Source organism: Calidris pugnax, unplaced genomic scaffold (assembly GCF_001431845.1).
Source record: "Calidris pugnax isolate Ruff unplaced genomic scaffold, ASM143184v1 scaffold58, whole genome shotgun sequence".
NCBI lineage: Eukaryota > Metazoa > Chordata > Aves > Charadriiformes > Scolopacidae > Calidris > Calidris pugnax.
Genome location: NW_015090868.1, coordinates 2,506,011 through 2,524,535, shown reverse-complemented (window position 1 = coordinate 2,524,535; position 18,525 = coordinate 2,506,011). Strand labels below are relative to the sequence as shown.

Below are 18,525 nucleotides of genomic sequence, written 5' to 3'. Positions count from 1 at the left end.
TTTTAAACAACAAATGGCTACATTATTTTCAGACTGAAGAAGATCAGAGCAGATAATGTTCATTTCAGACTCAGTTCATTTGGGAATGCCACCATATATCTCCTACTTTTCAGAATATTACTTGACAGCAATAGGTCAGCTATAGAGCTATTGCAAAACACAGGTCAGTGTTCCAGCCCTACAAGCACAACGTAAGTTTCACATTTTCACCTTGCTCTAGAGTCTGTGAAGTGCAAAGTTTGCTGAACATATAATAATGAAATATCCTCCTAAAATAAATCAGGGGAACATGCCAGCCAGTGGCTAGTCTCAAGACCTAAAAGTTGGGCTAAGTACTGCTGTGTCCTCTCAGCCCCCTGATCCCAAAACCAGCTAGTCCAAGCTCACAGTTCTTCCCCAGGCAGCCCCCAATACCAGTGTCGTAACCTGACTCTAAGTGAAGATTTTCCACACGCTGCAGTGATGCTCCAGAGGGCAGATATGTCATGTGTAAGATCAGACTTCAGCATGAACAGCAAAGTGCATGCAGAAGCAATTTTGGCTGATTAGCTGTGAAGTAAATGAAGTAAAGATATGAAGCAATCCGATTCCTAGAATAGCAAACCAGAGTGTCTCATTAAAACCTCATTTAATGTTGTTGGTAACTTCATGGAGTAAATATGAAACATTAATATCTAATAATAACTTTAGCTTAGGAGTTTTAGATTTCATTTGTAAGTTTTTAAGGTATGCTGTGTACATTCATTATTCACAAAGGCTTTATTATGGATAACAGAACGTATCTTTCAGTTGATATGATGAGTGCTTTAATCTTCAGGATAATTATGTTTGACACTCCCCATAAAGCTTTAACTTGCATCTGTGATACATTAAGCTTACAAAAGGTGAAGTGAAACGTTAGATTCTTTATCTCTGAAGGGTTAGGCATTAGAACTTGTAATCAGCAGTTACTGCAAGACTTCAGTGGACATAACGAACCCCAGAAGAAAGACATCCTACAAACCAGCATGCGACACTTAATGGTGTATCAGGTTTTCTTTTTATTAAGAAAAAAAAAAAAAAATTATATATATATAATTTTTTTTTTTTTTTATTAAAAAAAAAAAAAAATTATATATATATAATTTTTTTTTTTTTTTATTAAAAAAAAAAAAAAATTATATATATATAATTGTAGCCAATATTCTGAAAAAAATCTGCAGCAGCAAAGACCCCGAGTGCATGTTTTTCTGTCCAGAGCACAGACAATTGTTTAACATGACGTTTACTCAATTCCATGAGAGCAGTACATGAGAAAAGTACTCACCAGCTATGTAATAGCTGAATTTTAGTTGCCAAATGGAGGCATGCAATTACAACTATAGTAGATAAGAGATACACTTGCCCTCTCTTCTCCTTACATCTCCCCCCCTGTTTCTGCCTCTGCTTCATAAAGCTGTGTATACAAGTCTTCCTCCCAATCCCAGTGCAACTTTCTCATTCCTTATTACATTTGATGAGGGACCAACCATCTTCCATCCTTCGTGAAATGAAGCAGTGGGGTCAGTAAAAGCCCAGGTGAGATGGGTTCTCTTGTTCATGCAGCCTTCTGGACTGTTGGCCACTAACATCCAATGCTGCTGAGCTGCTGTGAAATAGAGTTTCTCAGAGGCTTGTCAATGGCTACAACAAATGGACTTTCAGAATTAGTATGTCTACAAAAGAGTAAATTCCCATACCAAATCATACCCAAGTGTTTAAGCACAACTTGTTAGAATTTTTCAACACCAGGAAAATAACGTATCCTTTCGTTCCTTTTCCTCAATGAGCTGGATTTAAAATGAACCCAGAAAAAAAGCACCTCAAAGAAATTGTGTCACAGACCACTACAGGAAAAATGGTTAAAGGACGGAAGATACCAGAAACTGAAAGCAGGAGTCTGAGAAAGTTAGGTGTTGTCAAAAATAAGTCCCCCACCTGATTATACAAATAGGCATTTGCACAAAAATGGAGCAAGGATAAGTGGTCACTCACAAACTCTCCAGCAGTGCTTTAATTAGTGAAATCTTGACATCTACTGAGGATCTGTTCCTATACCTATCAGAACAGTTTAGATTCAGTTTGGATCCTACTTCCTATGTCGTTACTTCCTATGAAAATTCCACTTTTTTCTCCTGTTTTCTGTGCCACTGAAGCCACAAACCAACAATTCAGGCAGGGTTACATCCTGCTTGTCTGCACCACGACAAACAAACCTTCTGTAGGGAGTTCCTGCAATGGCAGCAGCAGGGATGAGAAAGGAGGAAGATGGCTCAGACTCTTTACATCACTTAATAAAACACACATTACAGAGGGCAGTGTTAATGAAGACAACTTACATGAGCCCCCTAAACCTCACTAAATCTTCTCAGGAATGAGCTTTTTCCATTTTAGCCTGCAAGCACTGAGACTCTTTCTTTGGTTTAAAATTTCTTGCTGCTCTTTGATCTCTCTGTTCAGAATGATCTCAGTCTGTACTCTGAATTATCTCCTGGCTCACCCCCTGACTTGGATGAGTCCAGCTGCTGTCACACTCCCCACACTCCCATTCTGCTCACTGCTATGTACACAGACACCAGCCACCCCCCCCCCTAGATTATTTTAAACTCATGTTTTACAAGAAAATTAGTTTTATTCACAATCAATGTCAATGTTTGTGTTTGAAGACAAGCTCAAAGACTTCATTGCTTTAACATCTTATTTATGTTGTGCCATTTTGTATAAAGGATGTCTTAGGAGCAATAGCTTTAACCCAAGGAACTTCCTATCTTAGTATGACAAGGTAGACATGAATAGGAGAAAGAGAGAGTGGGGGGGAGAGAAAACAAAAGGCATGTAAGGAAAATTGTTAATTATGAAATAAGATTATAGAGACAGAGTTTGAATAGGGAGTAATGATAGGACATTGTTTGGGAAGTGTTGGGTTGTTTGGCAGTTTTGTTTTTTGGTGGGATCTGAAGTTTTCTATTATTGCAGTTTTGCCTTGAGCCACATTTGCATTTCCATTGGAAAGAAAGAAGTACCTCAGGCAATGTATCCTATTCTATGAAATTTTATTCGTCCTGCCCTAATCCCACTGATGGGACCACTCAAGGTGTGATGTATTACTCAGCTGACAAAAAAAGTTCTCAGAATGGGTTGTTTGCATGTCAGGTCACTGTGAAGGAAGAAGAAACAATCATGTTTAATACTACTTTGCTGTGGTAAAGCATAACAGATGACTATTGCTAAAAACTGATCCCAGTTCACAGCATATTGCCATCAACTATTCTGTATGAAAGAAGTATAACTGAGAAAGTTCTACAGCTCAGGTTTGGTATTTGGAAGTGTTTGGACACCCCTATAGATTAATACTCTCATAGACTTCTCTAGGCAGGTGCATCACATATGGCTAAACAGAATGAAGCATTAACACTTCCTTTCTCATTTGAATTTTAAACTATGGCACCAGTGTTCTCTAATGTATCTTTTTTTTTCATTAACATGCAGTATTTCAGGAAATAGCAGCAAGGGCAAGACTAGGTTTTCTAATAATGCAAGGATAGTTTATAAGCAGTTACATTAAAAAACAGGCTAATATGGATCAATGTACAACTGAAACTGGAAGTGTATCTTCTTTTGTGTTACTACTTATTATTTTGCATTTATGGCTGTGATTAGAAATGTTTTCTGCTTTTCTTTGTTGGTTTATTTATTATTTTTGTAGCACACAGTAATAGCGAAACTGCAGCTCACAAACAGCCAGCTAAGCTTACACTTTGAAGTGCACAGAACTCTAATTAAGCTATGGAGCTATTTGCAAAGCAGGGCCAATCTCACCATGAAGTTTGTGAAGCATTGTTAGTGTTTATTTGGGAACGTGTTCAATTTGAAGCTCATAAATGTATATTAGAAGGCTACTCAGTTTACATAAACTCATCAGCATGTATTTATCATTTTATGTTCCATAACATGCTGACTTTCACTCATAGTGCAAGAAATTAGAAAAAATAATGTCTGTCAGAATTTTTTATTCTCAACTTGGAACTAAAAAGCAAACCTTGCCATGGAAGGATTTTTTCATTAAAGTGTCTCTCTTGAAATACCACACTGTTACATATCCATCCCCCTTCCTCCTACGATGGGAAGGAGGAAATGATGATGACAGAGATTGGCTACCACTGTAAGGCCAAGTCTTTCCACCTGCAGCCTGCTCCCAGGGATGCTCCCTAAAGAGACATGGGAAAGCGGAGCACTGGAAGGTAGTCCATGGGACAGACAAATTGCCCAGACACCTATGTGCTGAGTGAAACTTCTGATATTTTTATCTTATCTGATTGACAAACAGAGACTTTTTTAAAAACATCAAATCAAATTGAATAAAGATGTGGATTTGTCATATCAAGAATTTTGTTGGGATCTGTCAAGCTTCTATTGAAACCATAGAATTTCTCTAAATTGTAGGAATTTCTCTAAATCTTTATGGTCTGCTCTGACTGGAAGCTGCTTCTTGTCTACAGATCTGATATGTATTAGATCTCTCAGATACTGCAGATGTTGCAGTACCAGATTTTCTTTTAGAAAGCAACACATGTCAAAGTCAAAATTCAGAGGGCTCCTTTGCCAATCTGGTCTCCTAGATAGCATTTGGAGACATCTGCTGAGAGACGAAACAATGACACATGCTATGTGCCCAGCAGGCATTTTTTATTAAGACCTAAAATTTTCATTCTGAATCGCTCTTTTGTTTTGTGATACTTTTGGAGAGTTACGGCATTACCATTCTGTTTCTGTAACAAGGGGAAAGCCGGCCGCATGCACCAGACTAGGCAAGCTGTGTAGACCACCCAGAGAAGATGGTCTGAATGTTATGGCCATACTCTTTGTCACAGCCTGTACGGAAGTCACGGCAAAACTCAAGCTGGCAGCACGTTTTAAAAACGATGTGTCTCTGCCTGGCTATGCATATTTTGGATGCATGCATCCTTCCAGACTCAGGGGCCCACAATCACATAGATGAACCAGAGATAAACATAAGAGTTTGCACATTCGTAAACACTCAGAAGGGAAGTTGATGACTTTTGAGCAAGCCTGAAGAGAGTGAGGCTTGCATAACTGTTTACTTCCTAGGAGCTGGACGTTGCCAGAACGAAAAATGAGATCACCATTCCCGTCCATCCTAGTACCTGACGCATTCTCTCTGCTCTTTGCCTTAAAGAGGAAAAAGGATCTTTAATGTTATCTTTGCAGATTGAAGTATGGACAGACCCACTAAAGGATAGAAAACAGATATGTTTGGCAAGCTTAGATCCTTCAGCTTGAAATGCTGAGGAGTGGTAAGGTTATAAGGAATTAGCCTCTGCCTTCTGCCCTTGGCTGGGTTCAGAACGATGTGTTTAAGAACGATGAGCAGCACTTTACAAGTAAGGACATCCAGCCTCGAGAGGCAGATTGGAGAGGCACAGCTTTGCTTGTTGTTAACAAGACATTTCTAAAAATATTTCTGAAAGGAGAAGTGGGAGAAGCCAGCGGTCGCAGTCCGGAGGCAGGCTAGCTCTGGGTGAGGGGGAAGATGCCGTCCTGGGAGCAGCGATGGTGGGGCCCATCGCGGCTGGTGGGAGCATGGGGAGGGCAGGCCTCAGCCTGGCTCCAAGCAGGCTGGGCGGGCAGGTAGGGATCTGGCCCCTATAAATATTTGCCTCTGGAATTCCACACAGGCTTTTCCCTGGGCATGCGTGCTGCTCCACACGTGTGCATGGCCGCCTCTTTCCTGAGGGGGTCCTGTCACCTTTCTGCCCCAACACTGCCGGCTGCATTCCTCTCTTGTCAGCAACAGGCCCCTCTCCTTCAGATTCCTCTCATATTATTTTTAGTCCGGCACACTACTTTGTTGACCCATCTAGTTTACCTTTTGACCATAACTATTTCTTTGGGCTTTTTCTCATCTTGGCCTTTGGACAGGAAATACTGAATACAGTAAAGTAATTCTGGGAGATAGTTGGAATATTGTCTGTTCTGTGACTGTGACCACCATGAGTACTATCCAAATATGAAACCTGTGCCTGCTGGTGGCCTTCCCTAAGTTTCCAGACACAGTAAAGACAAGAGATAGAGCTGCATCATAAATTTTACTTAGATACGGGTTGGAGGGTTAGGACTTCACTTATTTTTGCATGCATTTTGCTGCAGTACCTGTATACAGCTAACTGAATTACAGATAAAATATACAGAAGGGTACATAGGCAATTTCCTAACTAAAGGAAGGTATTTGTTTTCAGGAGATTTTCCAGTACATTTTCAAATAGAGCAGCAAAACATTTTGCCATTTTCTTTGAAAACATTTTCTTTGCCAGTTCGTAAATCTCACCATTAAAACCTTTTTCCTTTAATGTCATTCCCAGTGCTTCAGTTTAACTGTTTGGTTTAACAAAAATTAATCTGATACGTTCATGTTGACCAACATCAGAGATTCACCAGCTGAGTCTGTACATGTGTACCCAGCACCAGTGGCGTCCTCTCTCAGTTCACACTATGAGCACAAGTTCACCAGAGTGATGGAGAAAGCTTTGTGATACCAACAATCTGAAAGTAACTGCAGGCGTGTGATTCAGGCAGATCATAGAATCATAGAATGGTTTGGGGTGGAAGGGACTTAAAGATCACCCAGTTCCAACCCCCCTGCCATGGGCAGAGACACCTCCCACTAGAGCAGGTTGCTCAAAGCCCCATCCAGCCTGGTCTTGAACACCTCCAGGGATGGGGCAGCCACAGCTTCTCTGGGCAACCTGTTCCAGCGTCTCACCACCCTCACAGGAAAGAACTTCTTCCTAATATCTAATCTAAATCTCCCCTCTTTCAGTTTAAAACCGTTACTCCTTGTCCTTTTGCTACACTCCCTGATAAAGGCTCCTTTCCCATCTCTCCTGTAGGCCCCATTCAGGTATTGGAAGGCTGCTATGTCTTCCTGGAGCCCTCTCTTCTCCAGGCTGAACAACTCCAGATATTCGTTGCTGCATCCTCATTTAAAAATGAGCACGTGCTCTTCTGAGCTGGTCACTAACAGAGACAGTGGCAGATGTCACCTGAACAGGGTGTATCTGTTTCAAAATAGTTTATGCTCTACTCATCATGTCTGCTTTTGCCTATGTAAGCATTGTCACTTGCACTACAAGGAATTTTTGCCATAATAATAATAATTAAAAAAACCCAAAACATGCATTTCAAGAGTGTGTAATCATATTGAATTTCTCTAGAGGGTTGGCTGCTTCTTTCTCCATCCGGCCTCAAAAAGTAGGAGGGGTGTAATGAGGAAAGCAATTGCAAACTCAAGAGATGCCGCGTTGCTGTTGGTTTTCTTCAAAGATGTACACAGGACGTTAGTGTTTGCAGATGCTCTATAAAGATAAAAGACAAAGGCCTAGATGGGAAGAAATTATGATCTGCACTAAATAGGTGGTGAGCCAATCCGCCTCTCAGTTACAGTATTGCAAATCCCATAAATTTCTTTTCAGTGTTGGAATGAGATCACGATTTGTCTTATAGGAAATAAGGACTAGAGAAAATGAAGGGAACGGAGGAGGCACTGGAAAAAAAAAGTTAAAACAAATAAAGAAGTGTGAAATAAATTATCTAGTATAGAATGAAAAGAAAAACTGTTTTGTTCTTAGGAAGGAATTCAAAGGGAGTGGAAATCCACAGGCTGAAACTTGCGGTTCTGTAATTTGATCTGTGTGTGCCAACATTGTGAGAAATTAATCAATCAGTTTTAATGATAACACAATACCTTTCAAGAAAGTAATGGTATCTAATGGCCGTTGCTGTAAAAATGAAGGACTCCACCTTGAATTAACATGAAGATAACTTTATTCAACTGTTCTCACTTTCCTTGATAAGAAAGGGCATTAGGTTTTTAGGCTGGGACCTCTCACCTTTTCACACATTACCATACATAATATTAGGAAGGGGAAAGAGAGTTTCAGCTACCCCCTTATTCCTCTCTCCCTCAGGGAAGCCACGGGACACAATAATCAATTAAAAAGGTCAAAATATGCAAGGTCAAATGGCTTCATTTACTGTGACTATTAATCTCAGTTACATGCATAAACTTTTTACATATGGGACCTTATCTTTTCATTCAAAAAAGATGTGGAGGCACCATTCCCTCTCCTTTTCCCCCCCTCTCCCTTTTTTCTTTCATTTCTGTATTTCCTTACTGCATTGGCATGAAGTACTGCATACAGGGAACTCAGAATCGGGCCCGATTCTGTGCCACAGATAGGGTGATATGCAAGAAAAATATGGTAATGAAATATAATACCTGAACTGTAGATACTTAAAATTACTTTATCTCTTTTCTGTTTCTTACCTTTTTCATGTCAAAACATGAAAGATTACCTGAAATAACAGTTAAGCAGGGAAATATTATCCTAATAAATGAGCATGCAAGTATGTGCCCGGTAAGTTATTTGATTAAACAGGAAGCTAGAATCCTATAGATATCCACAAATAAAGCCTCAAATCTAAATGACTGTATCGTTAGCTCATTTGTAAACTGTTCCAGATGTAAGATTTTGGCAGCTTTCCAGTAGGCTGGCTGCAGTCTGAGCTTTCCTGCATCCGCAGTGAGAACTGCAATGCCTGACTCTTCAAGGAAAAGCTCCACAAGGCTGACGACAAATTATATAAAGTAACAACCTGCCTGCCTGGTGACGAGAAATTCAGACAGATCCCCGGGGCAAATAATGCCCTGTTTCCTGGGGCTGGGCTGCAGCCGTTTGACTCTGGATGTGTGATCGATCTGCATTATGCATCACCCAGTGAAAGCCCCTCTGAGGAGATCATTCAGTGATCACATCAGGGACTCCACTGCTAGAGCCTTGGATGTTATCTGGAAAAACACAAGAGACAGACGACTGGCAGGTGAGAAGGACATTACACGAGCGTATTTTGAGATTTGTAAGGGACCTTAATAACGGTAATTAGTGGCATCATTTGCATAATGTGTCGATGTCGCCTCTAAGTATTTCTCCAGCTTTTTGTTTCTGTGTCATGTTACTTTGGTGCTGTGCCTACGGTCGGACTGTATGTGCTCCTCTAACGAGATGAGATAAACATCAGTTAAGAGAAAAGGAGCAGGGAATTTTGGTCTGATATTGCAGTGCAAGCTCCTCAGACTGAAGAGTGCTGAAGCATTTTATTTTGCTGTTAGGTCAGACCCCGTGCTTTACTGCTGTGATGTGCTTCAGTGAGTTGCGTTACGGGGTGTTTTGCAGCCAAGGAGTGTGTCAGTTGGAATATCTGGGCTGTGCACTGAGCGATTACTGGTATTTCCTCTGGCAAGGATTTCAGTGCTGTGAGCTCCAAGTGAGTGTCAGGTATGCCAGAGCTAGGCTTCTGAGAGATAAATTACCAACCAACTATATGGTTGCAGTTCACATTTTTATTTTTACTTGCAAAGACTCAAAAACCCGGGGGCAAACCGTAATAGAGGGCTGGAGGAGGAGATAATTGAACTCGCTTCATTTTCCTCTTGTGTTATTGTCTATTAGATCGAATGTTTCTCATTCACCCTGCTGGGGTTGTTACTTCTATTATTGCGGCGTTTAGAGGTTCGGGACAAGGCAGCAGAAATGCAGAATGGGTGTGACCTGCCAGAGGGATCACTTGGGTTTTGTTTGTATACTTACAGTGGGGGTGGTTATCCGGGGAGGGGGGGGGAGGGAAGGGAAGGAGGGAGGAGAAATGTGAATAATGATAAGATCAAGGATGAGATGACCAAGAGGCAGATGGTACGGCTCACTAATGTAAACTGAACTTTTACATCACTCTCCCGCACTAATGTTTTGGAGAAATCAGAGCAGCTAAGTGCATAACAGACATTGGGGATGGCGTGCTGATTCCAAAACTGATTACATCAGGTAATCAGGCAGCGAGTGACCATGGTCCAAAAGAAACACAGGGACAGAAACCTGCTTTAAATTAGAGCAACTCATAAAAACCTTGCTCTGCCCACTGTGTTAGTGGCTGGATAAATTCTGTGCCTGTTCCCATGGGTGGCAAAGTTTCCTGGGCAGAGGACCTCAGCTTTCCCACTGTTTTACAGTAAAGCCCTATGGTCACAGGAGATGGGAACACTAGAGTTACTCTAGTGCTCAGCGGTCAGTCACAAACATGGCAGTGCTGTGAAAGTGAGGGACATCAAGCTCTCTCCTGTGGCAAATGGAAGTGGGTGGATAGTCTTTCTCATTTCTCCAAGGTTTGTTAGAAAACTGGACTTCCTTGGTAGCTTAAAGACTTCAGGGCATGGAGGAGCAGCCACAACATGGGTCCTGATGTTTGGGACGTTGCTGAAACTCCACTGGAAGTAGCACTGAGAGGGAAAAAAATTTGAGTAAAAAGGCAAGGACTTTACACATCTATAAAAGGGATGCTGGTGGGGCCAAGTCAGGCTTTGTTTAATCTGCGTGTTGCCTGGTCAGCTGGACACTTGTTTACCCTGGCATTGGTTTCCATTCCACCTGCTAGAGATGTTTATGTGAATGCTTTGAAGCAAGCTTTTTAATTTACAGTCAAGTTCAGAATGGCATTTGCATCAGCAGGCTCCAAGTACCCCTGGCTTGTGTCCACGTCAGACAACTACTACCAACTGCCTTCTATAAAACTGTTTTTCCTCTCATCAGTTCACATAGGAAAGCATATAATGACATGTAATTTATGCCTTCTGTGTGTGACCTACATATGAAAATATGCAGGTTTTATCAGGATACGAAAAGGCCTTGATAAACGTATATATTTAACCTTGCATATGATTGTCAAATACTTGGGGGATAGACAACTGCTAATTATATTTCTTGAGACCCTGACACATTCCGAGAAATGAGGAGTGAACGTGAACTCTTTAGCCTCTTTAGCTGCGCTGATAAGGGTCGGCATGTTTTTATTCTACTTGGCAGATGGTTATGAGCCATCACAGTTTTTATCAATACAAGGCTTAGATGTTCGAGGACCCTTAAAAGCAGTGACAGTTCCATTTTCCAGGCTGTGCTGGTGATGTAGGCTTGTCAGTCTGCTAGTATATTTGGGTTGCTGCCAGTCATTAAGTCAGAAAATGATCAGGTTAAACCACCAATAAAGAGTGGAATATGGAGTAGAGATATCAGGGTGTATTCATGAAAATACATCTTGAATAACAGAGATTCAGGAAGAGAAACAAAACAGCAACAAGTTGTGTTGCTATTCTGTTTGTTCTCCGGAATATCAGCAGTTTAAACTGCTGACTGCCTAAAAAAAGGGTCATGACACTGAAATAAGAAATCCACTTAGATCAGCAATTTGTGTTATCAGGACACACCTTTAAAAAAGCACATGATATTTGCAAAAGAAAGAAGAAAATGTGAAATATGCATTCTCTGCAGCATGTTCAAGAAAAAGTAGTCAAAAAAATGTTTTGCCTTTAAAAAAAAAGTGCTAGCCTGCACACAGAAATAGCAAATTATGCAATATAATCTGAGATGATCATCAAACAGGCAGTACTATCTACCTCCTATAAATACCCTGGGAAAATATCGTGGAAAATGCCTTTTCCATTAGATCATGTAGTCTTAATGACACAAAAGAAAGGTAGTGTTAGTCTTGGACAAAAAGTATCAAAAGTATTTAAAATGCTATTAAAATTGCATGGAACGAAAAGATTGTAGCTAAAGACACTATGATTTTGAGCAGGAGTGGTAAAGGGATGCAAATGAATACGGACTGTGCTCTCAGATCACCTGTGCGTGCCATCCTACCCTGGCCACAATGGAGTACCCCAGAGCAGCACCCTCACATCACTTTTGACCCCTAACACCAGGGCTGAGTTGCTCCGTGTGCCATCTCATCACATGGCAGAACGGCCTGTGGTCCAGCCAGCTGGGGCCCAGCACTCTTGTACAGATATAGTATAATAGACACCATGTTATAGAATTAATCATAGAATTATTTACGTTGGAAAAGACCCTTGGGATCATCAAGTCCATATTACGGTATATTATTATCATATAAATATGGTATATTGTATAAATACGGTCTATATTTATACAGTTCCTGTCCTGAGGAGCAGCGAGTTGTAGCTCGGTGTAGTCACATCATGGTCAATCTACTTCTGATGGCAGAACAGCTCATGGTTTTCCACTCAGTATCTTTTCTGCTCTTTCTGAGTTTACGCAGGCAAAGAAAATCTAGACACATATTTATAGTCATGTCTGGTGATCTCAAAATGTGGAAAATGAATCACTGAATAAATCACTAAACACAATGGAAGCATTTTCAATTGCTGGGACATCAAAAAAGCCCAGTAGAGATGGGATACAATCTGGGGCAATGGAATGAATGGCAAAGAATAAGAGGAGAGAATGAGACTCAAGTTGCCAGATTCCATAAATGGGCAATACGAAAATTGTAACTTTTCCTGTTACTACATTAATGAGAAATAGGAACACGTCCTTGGGAATTCCCTCTTTGCTCCCATTACTGATGTCAGGCCACATCCTCTGCTGGGAAGAGAAGCACATCCTGGTTTCTTCAGTGGACAGACCTTCCAGCTGAGACCAGGATTTTATGCACAAGAAAGGCGGAAGCAAAGAGTGAGCTCCTCCAGAGCATGCAAGCATAGTTCTTGGCTCTGGAACGTACATATCCTCAAGACATTGTAGACATATTTGTTCTAGTGCCTCCACTGTTGGCTGAATTATCTGCATGACAGACTGTAGATTGACCCAGTGTGGCATTTATCTGCATTGTACTAAGACCCACTATGTCCGCTATATGACATAGCTAAAAGATCCTGGCTTTCTTATTTTCTCCAGCATTTTTTAGAAAACATGGTCAGACACTGAGTACAGCTGAGTACTCATATGCCTCTTTTTTCAATCTTTTTCTTTTTTTTTTTATGATGAAAAAGCTAAATTGTCTTATCCAGTATCTGGTATTATAGACCAAAAAAAAAGAATGTGCAGGTAATTTCGGTTTGGTGAATTACTGCTAGTTTTCCTGCAGTGGTTTAGTCATAGAAAGTTTGGGAAAAACATTACTTATTTGGTATTTTAAAAATAAACTTTTGACTTTTCAATTTGAAATTATATTATCCATTTACGTAATTACCATTTATCATTTTCAATTATGTCAATTTTTTTATTAATGAAAGTTCACTAAAATGTCACAATATTTAATTTACCCCAGAATTAAATTCATTTTGTACGTCTTGGCTCACTAAAAACAAAATGAGCTTCTGCCACCCTTGTTTTTCTTGGTTTTGTTTTCTGTTAATTGCCAAAGAAATGAAAAATTACTCATTTGCAAAGATCCGTTATAGAACACTTCTCATTATGCCTACTTTGCTAGTGTTTGAATCATCTTGAAAGATTCTATATGTCCTTGTAAGTTATTGCTAAAAATGTAGTCATAGAGGGAACTCTGGGACTGCAGAAAAGTAATTCCATCAAACAATTCTTTTCCATTTAGCTTAATTTCAGAAGACTATCAGTCAGCTTTCATCTAGTTTTCATGTTTTTGAGAAAGGCCGGGTTAATTTTAAACATACTTATGAAGAGCTTCTCTGCAGGCCCCTTTGAGTAGACCTTTTATTTTTTAATTTATGATGATTAGCTAGAATTATATCACTATTTAAGTTTTTCTACTACTGGCCATATCAATCTTTGCATGACTCCTCTAGGAACACTGGGAGCATCTGCAACACACTATCTGCTCTTCTTGGTGGCTACTTTGTTCTCCGTTATCAGCATACCTGTATTCCCATTTGGTTTATAATTGCTGTTTTCTCTTTTACTTTCCCCTTAACTCTGGTGCATTAAACTGTGCCTTGTTATGGATTGCAACATCTGTGAGTATAGGATTTATTAATTCTTAAACAATTCCCAGCAATTGCTTATACTTCCAGGCACATATATAGCTATATATAGGAAATAAAGGAAGTAAAGAAAGGAATTTTCACCCTTGGGAAAATTTTTAAAGCCCCAGGTTAAGATAAGGTGTTTTGCATTACATTTTACCTGTCCCTAAAATTTATACTCATGCAGAAAAAAAAATACTGCTTTAAGTGTTCGCTTTGTTCTGAGATAGGAGAAAGATTTACAGTGTGTGTAGGTGAAATAAGGTTTTAGAAAATGGATGTGTTGCAGAACCTGAGACCACTTGATATATAGCTTTAGATATATCACTGTTCAGCTACATCAGCATTTTTAGGAAGGATAAAGAAGGTATAGCATATCCAGTGCAAAACATATTAATAATTTTTTTGGGTGGAATGGTTAAATATCTTTATCATCATAAAGTTTCCTACCTTTGAAAGCACTCAAGATCTTTGTTGTTATCCATGTAATGAGTAAACAAGCTTGTAATGTAAGCAATTTGGGGACAAAGTATCAGTTTCAGTCATGTGATTTATAATTCTTCACATCTTTCAAATTCAGCCATCAAATGCAATCAGAAATACTACATTCCATACACGGCATATGTCTGTCTATTTTTTTGAAAATATTGCCACCCTAAATTTCCAATAAGACATAGAAAGTATTATGTGACTTTTTTAGCATTGGTGCTTTTATTGTGGAATGAATGGAACTAATTTAAAGCAAAGTCTTTCAGTCAAAATCCCCATTTAAAATGGCATTTGGAATTAAATGCATCGTTAGGTTCTTATTCCATGTTCTATTTTTTAATTTCTCACTCTCCATATGAAAATGTAGACAAGTGCCAGAAGGTTGTAGCTGCCTGTAGCAAGATTCTGGTGTTGTTTATTTTCAGCTGCAGGAATGTCTTGTTTCCAACACCCTCAATGCTTCTAATTTGAAGTCTGATACCAGTAGAGGTTGGAGCACTCATAGGGAAAAGAAAGTGCACATACTCTATCACCTTGGGTATTTGTAATGGGTATTTTCATGAAGCAGAACTAAATTACAGTGTTGGGGGACGGGACAATTGGAAAGTTTTATTTATGACTTTCACATTTTCCTCCGTGAGTGAAATTTTAAAACATCTATTTCATGGAGCTCCACCGTCATTTCTGCAATCAGTCTACAACAATGGCACTATTTTGTCCAAGTTTACAATAAGAAGCGCACAGTATGCTAAGCATATTATGGAAGTGGTTGCTACAAAATCCTCATGAATTCAAGTTACAACAGCTGGAGGGGATTATGGAAATACACCCTCTTTTCAGCATTCTGGTTTTCCACAGTCATTGTAGACAATTCTAGGGCTGCAGCAAACAGCCAACAACCCCATGTCCTGTCCTCTGCCTGGGATTTTAGGGATGTGGGAATTCAGTCCCAGGGCACTTCAGCAATTAGGAACTTTCAGAAATAACTTTGCTGCTTTCTTGGGGACTCCAAACTGGTTCTGTGTGAGCGTGGGCCAAGGAGGGAGGGAGAGCACCCGTAAGCAGCTGCAAAACATGTCTGAGAGGAGCTGAGCAGTCGTGTTCTCTCCACAAATGGAGAACAAGCAGGGGAACAAGCAAGGGAAAAACATCGCCGCTCCGTCAGGCAGCTTGGAGACGAGGGGAAGGAACCAAACAATACACCTGGCAACCACCTGTTAGGAAACCAGCCTCATCATTTATCCTTTTCAGCGTGCGAGGCCTGTATGTGGTACAGGTTGTCAGACGGGGATTAAAAATGAGTGGGAAAGATGAAAATTACGGTCTGCTCTCCCTGGGCCCAGTTTCATAATTCATCACTGTAGATACTGTTAAACTCTAGTTTTAAATGCTGGAGACCACAAGATGAGCATTGTCTCTCTGCTAGAAGTCTCTCCTCATGACAGGCAGCCGGGAGGCCTCATATTCTCGTGCTCTTTGAACATTCATATGCATTTCCCAAAAGCGGGGGCTCCCGATTCCCAGACCCAGCTCCCTGGACTGTATACTCTTTCGCACATCTGAAAGACCATTATATATTTGAAACATTCCTAAAAACTGCTGAAAACGCTGAACTGCTTTGCGTCTGATTGTTTGGAAGGAGCCTTGCTCGCAAAATATTTCAACTGCTGCAGTTCTGCTAACATCTGGACATCTTCCTTACGTCAGAGGTGGATGATGAGATCCAGATGCTATGACTTACTGATGTTTTCATTAACTTCTTAGCAGTTTTGCCTTTGTTTTGTTTACCAACTGCAACTTCTTAACTCCAACTCACATATATGAGGGTTACTGGGGAGATGGGGAGAAGAGCTGGAAAGGAGAGGGGGGAGCCAGAGAAATGAAATTAGTGTTTGGCCTTCATCCAAAATAGCTGATTTCTCTTATTACAATGTGCTGTTCCAGGATATGCAGCCTGTGGGAAGGTCAGCCCCAGATGATAGGAAACATTTCTCTGAGCTGCTATTTTCAGTAAAAAATGAGCTATATGATTTGCTAATCATGTTCTAATTTAAGAGTAAACATGCTAAGCTATGAAGACAACAGGAAATAAGGACGTAAGATAATATTAATGGCGACCTCCTGAACTTTGCATTTACAATCATGCCTAAACCTAATTGCCATATAGAGAATATATATTACTCTGAGGGAATGCTACTATTGCAGCAGACACAGGAGGGAGTCCAGTTATATTGTAGGCTACACATTAGGAACTAGATGAATACTTCTTTTAAGGAAGATGTTGGCAGTAAACGGAGTATGAAAAAGAAATACAGATCCAAGCAGCTGTATAGTATCTCTGTGGCAATAAATGGTTTATATGTTCGCTAATTTTATATGATAGAATTCCACTTACAAGAATTTCAACCATTTCCAAAGGCTAGTTCCTTCAGTTTTTTCCCACTGAAAATAGAATTAGTGCTGGCAGAACAGCTTCCCTTGCATTAAGAGGCTGAAGTGGATTTTCAAAAACTGTCTAAACTTGCCTTTTGCATTTTATGTAGCTATGCAGTTAAATTTGGGGAAAGGAGCACATTGATTGATTGATACTACCATTCACTAAACATTGCAGCATCCTTAGCATTGTGTAAGAAACTGAGGTCAAGAAAGTCCCATTTTGAAGAGATTATAATCTGTAAAAGAATTACTGTCAGTGCTCAGTGGGAGGAGATAAATTCAGAAGCCATATGAATATATTTATTATGTACCCCAAAAAAATGCAGCAATCACTCAGACCAGCACAGGCAGAGGATTTATCAGTCCGCTCAGCTGTGTTGCTCAGCTCACCGCCTGCTCTGTGGAGGAACAGGGGAGAGAAAAAAATGGGCCAAATCCTCCCAGTGCAGGAAATATCTCACTACATTACTAGAAATTGCTCATTGGTATCGGTATTTCCAGACTGTGAGAAGGTCAATTAGCAGTATAGTTTATTTTTGGAGTTATGGATATGTTTGTCTGAGGGTGCTCAATGTGCACATATCTATGTTAATCTTATACAGAGGGAGCTAATAAAAATAATAGGAGAGGAATGTTTAGGCAGATTCTACTTCCAAGGGGTAAATCAAACATACAAAAAAGAACAAACAAAATAAGAAATGGATAGCAGCTAGCCAGTCAGTTACTTGGACAGCAGAATAAAATACGAGCGTAGCACAAGTGGGTAGTAAGATCTGAGAAGGAATTTTCAGTGTAATATGTTAAAAAGTTGTGACCAGATGTGCATAGAGATTGCAAGGTATGATTTTGTGACTTCATCCTACTTCCTCTCTCCCTGGCTGTCATCTGATTTGACTTTAGTTGCATCCTTAATTTCTCTTGTTCTCTTATGTGCTAATAGCATAGAGCCCATCCGTGACTATACCTTTTGGATTATACTCTGATATAAATTAGAGTGGTTTACGGTTTACAGTTTCTGGCAAATAGGGATAAGAGTTTTGCATTTCTCTAGGGGAACTAGCTCAATAGAAAGCCAATTGTTGAAAAGGCATAGGGACAAGTGAAAAATCTGTATTCTGCTTTTTTCTTGTGCTTTCAATTTCAAATTTTCAGATCTCTATTGTGTACCAATACAACTTAATTTGGCAGAGAGATCAGACAGAACCAACACACGACTATGTTCAGCTTTAGATTGTCTCTTTCTCTCTTTTGATGCTCCAGAAGCCTTTTAGTCTCTGCCAGTAGTCTCAGAGGCTCATGTTCAAATTTTGCAGCATCCTTTCAGAGTTGCTGCCATGTTACTCTTGCTACTTGATGGTGAAGATATATTTTGGCAGCCATCCCACAGTAGCAAAGTATCTGCCACCCGAGCTGAAGCAACAACTGGCCTGCCCTGGCGAGCCACAGACAAGAGGGGTTTGGCACGTGCTTTTGCCTGTCGCTGCCAGTCACAGCAGAAAATCTCAAGGCATTAAAGTGGCTCTGGTCCCTAAGACTGAGGAAAATGGAAATTTGTGTTGTCTGGTGTATACTTCATATAATAGCAAATGTATGAGATGCTCTTGTTTGCTTTTACTTGGTTCATTAATTTGATATTCTTCAAGGCAGTTGAATCCTTGCGAAAGGCTAGGTGGTAAGCAGCTTTCTTCCAGCCATGATTTTCATATAACTTATCTTCT

At 40.1% G+C, this 18,525-nt stretch overlaps 1 protein-coding gene across 3 annotated transcripts in view; it reads left to right on the top strand.

The window, feature by feature from the left end:
• The window catches only part of DLC1 (DLC1 Rho GTPase activating protein), a 226,116-nt gene that overhangs the window by 116,123 nt on the left and 91,468 nt on the right, over positions 1–18,525 (top strand). Inside the window, exon 1 of one of the 3 annotated variants that reach the window (XM_014945602.1) lies at positions 8,623–8,916. The exons of the other annotated variants lie outside the window; for them this stretch is intronic. Coding sequence (XP_014801088.1) covers positions 8,802–8,916 — 115 coding nt within the window. The 5' untranslated portion in view covers positions 8,623–8,801. Of the gene's footprint in view, positions 1–8,622; positions 8,917–18,525 lie in introns of those variants that run through there. 3 annotated transcript variants of the gene reach the window in all.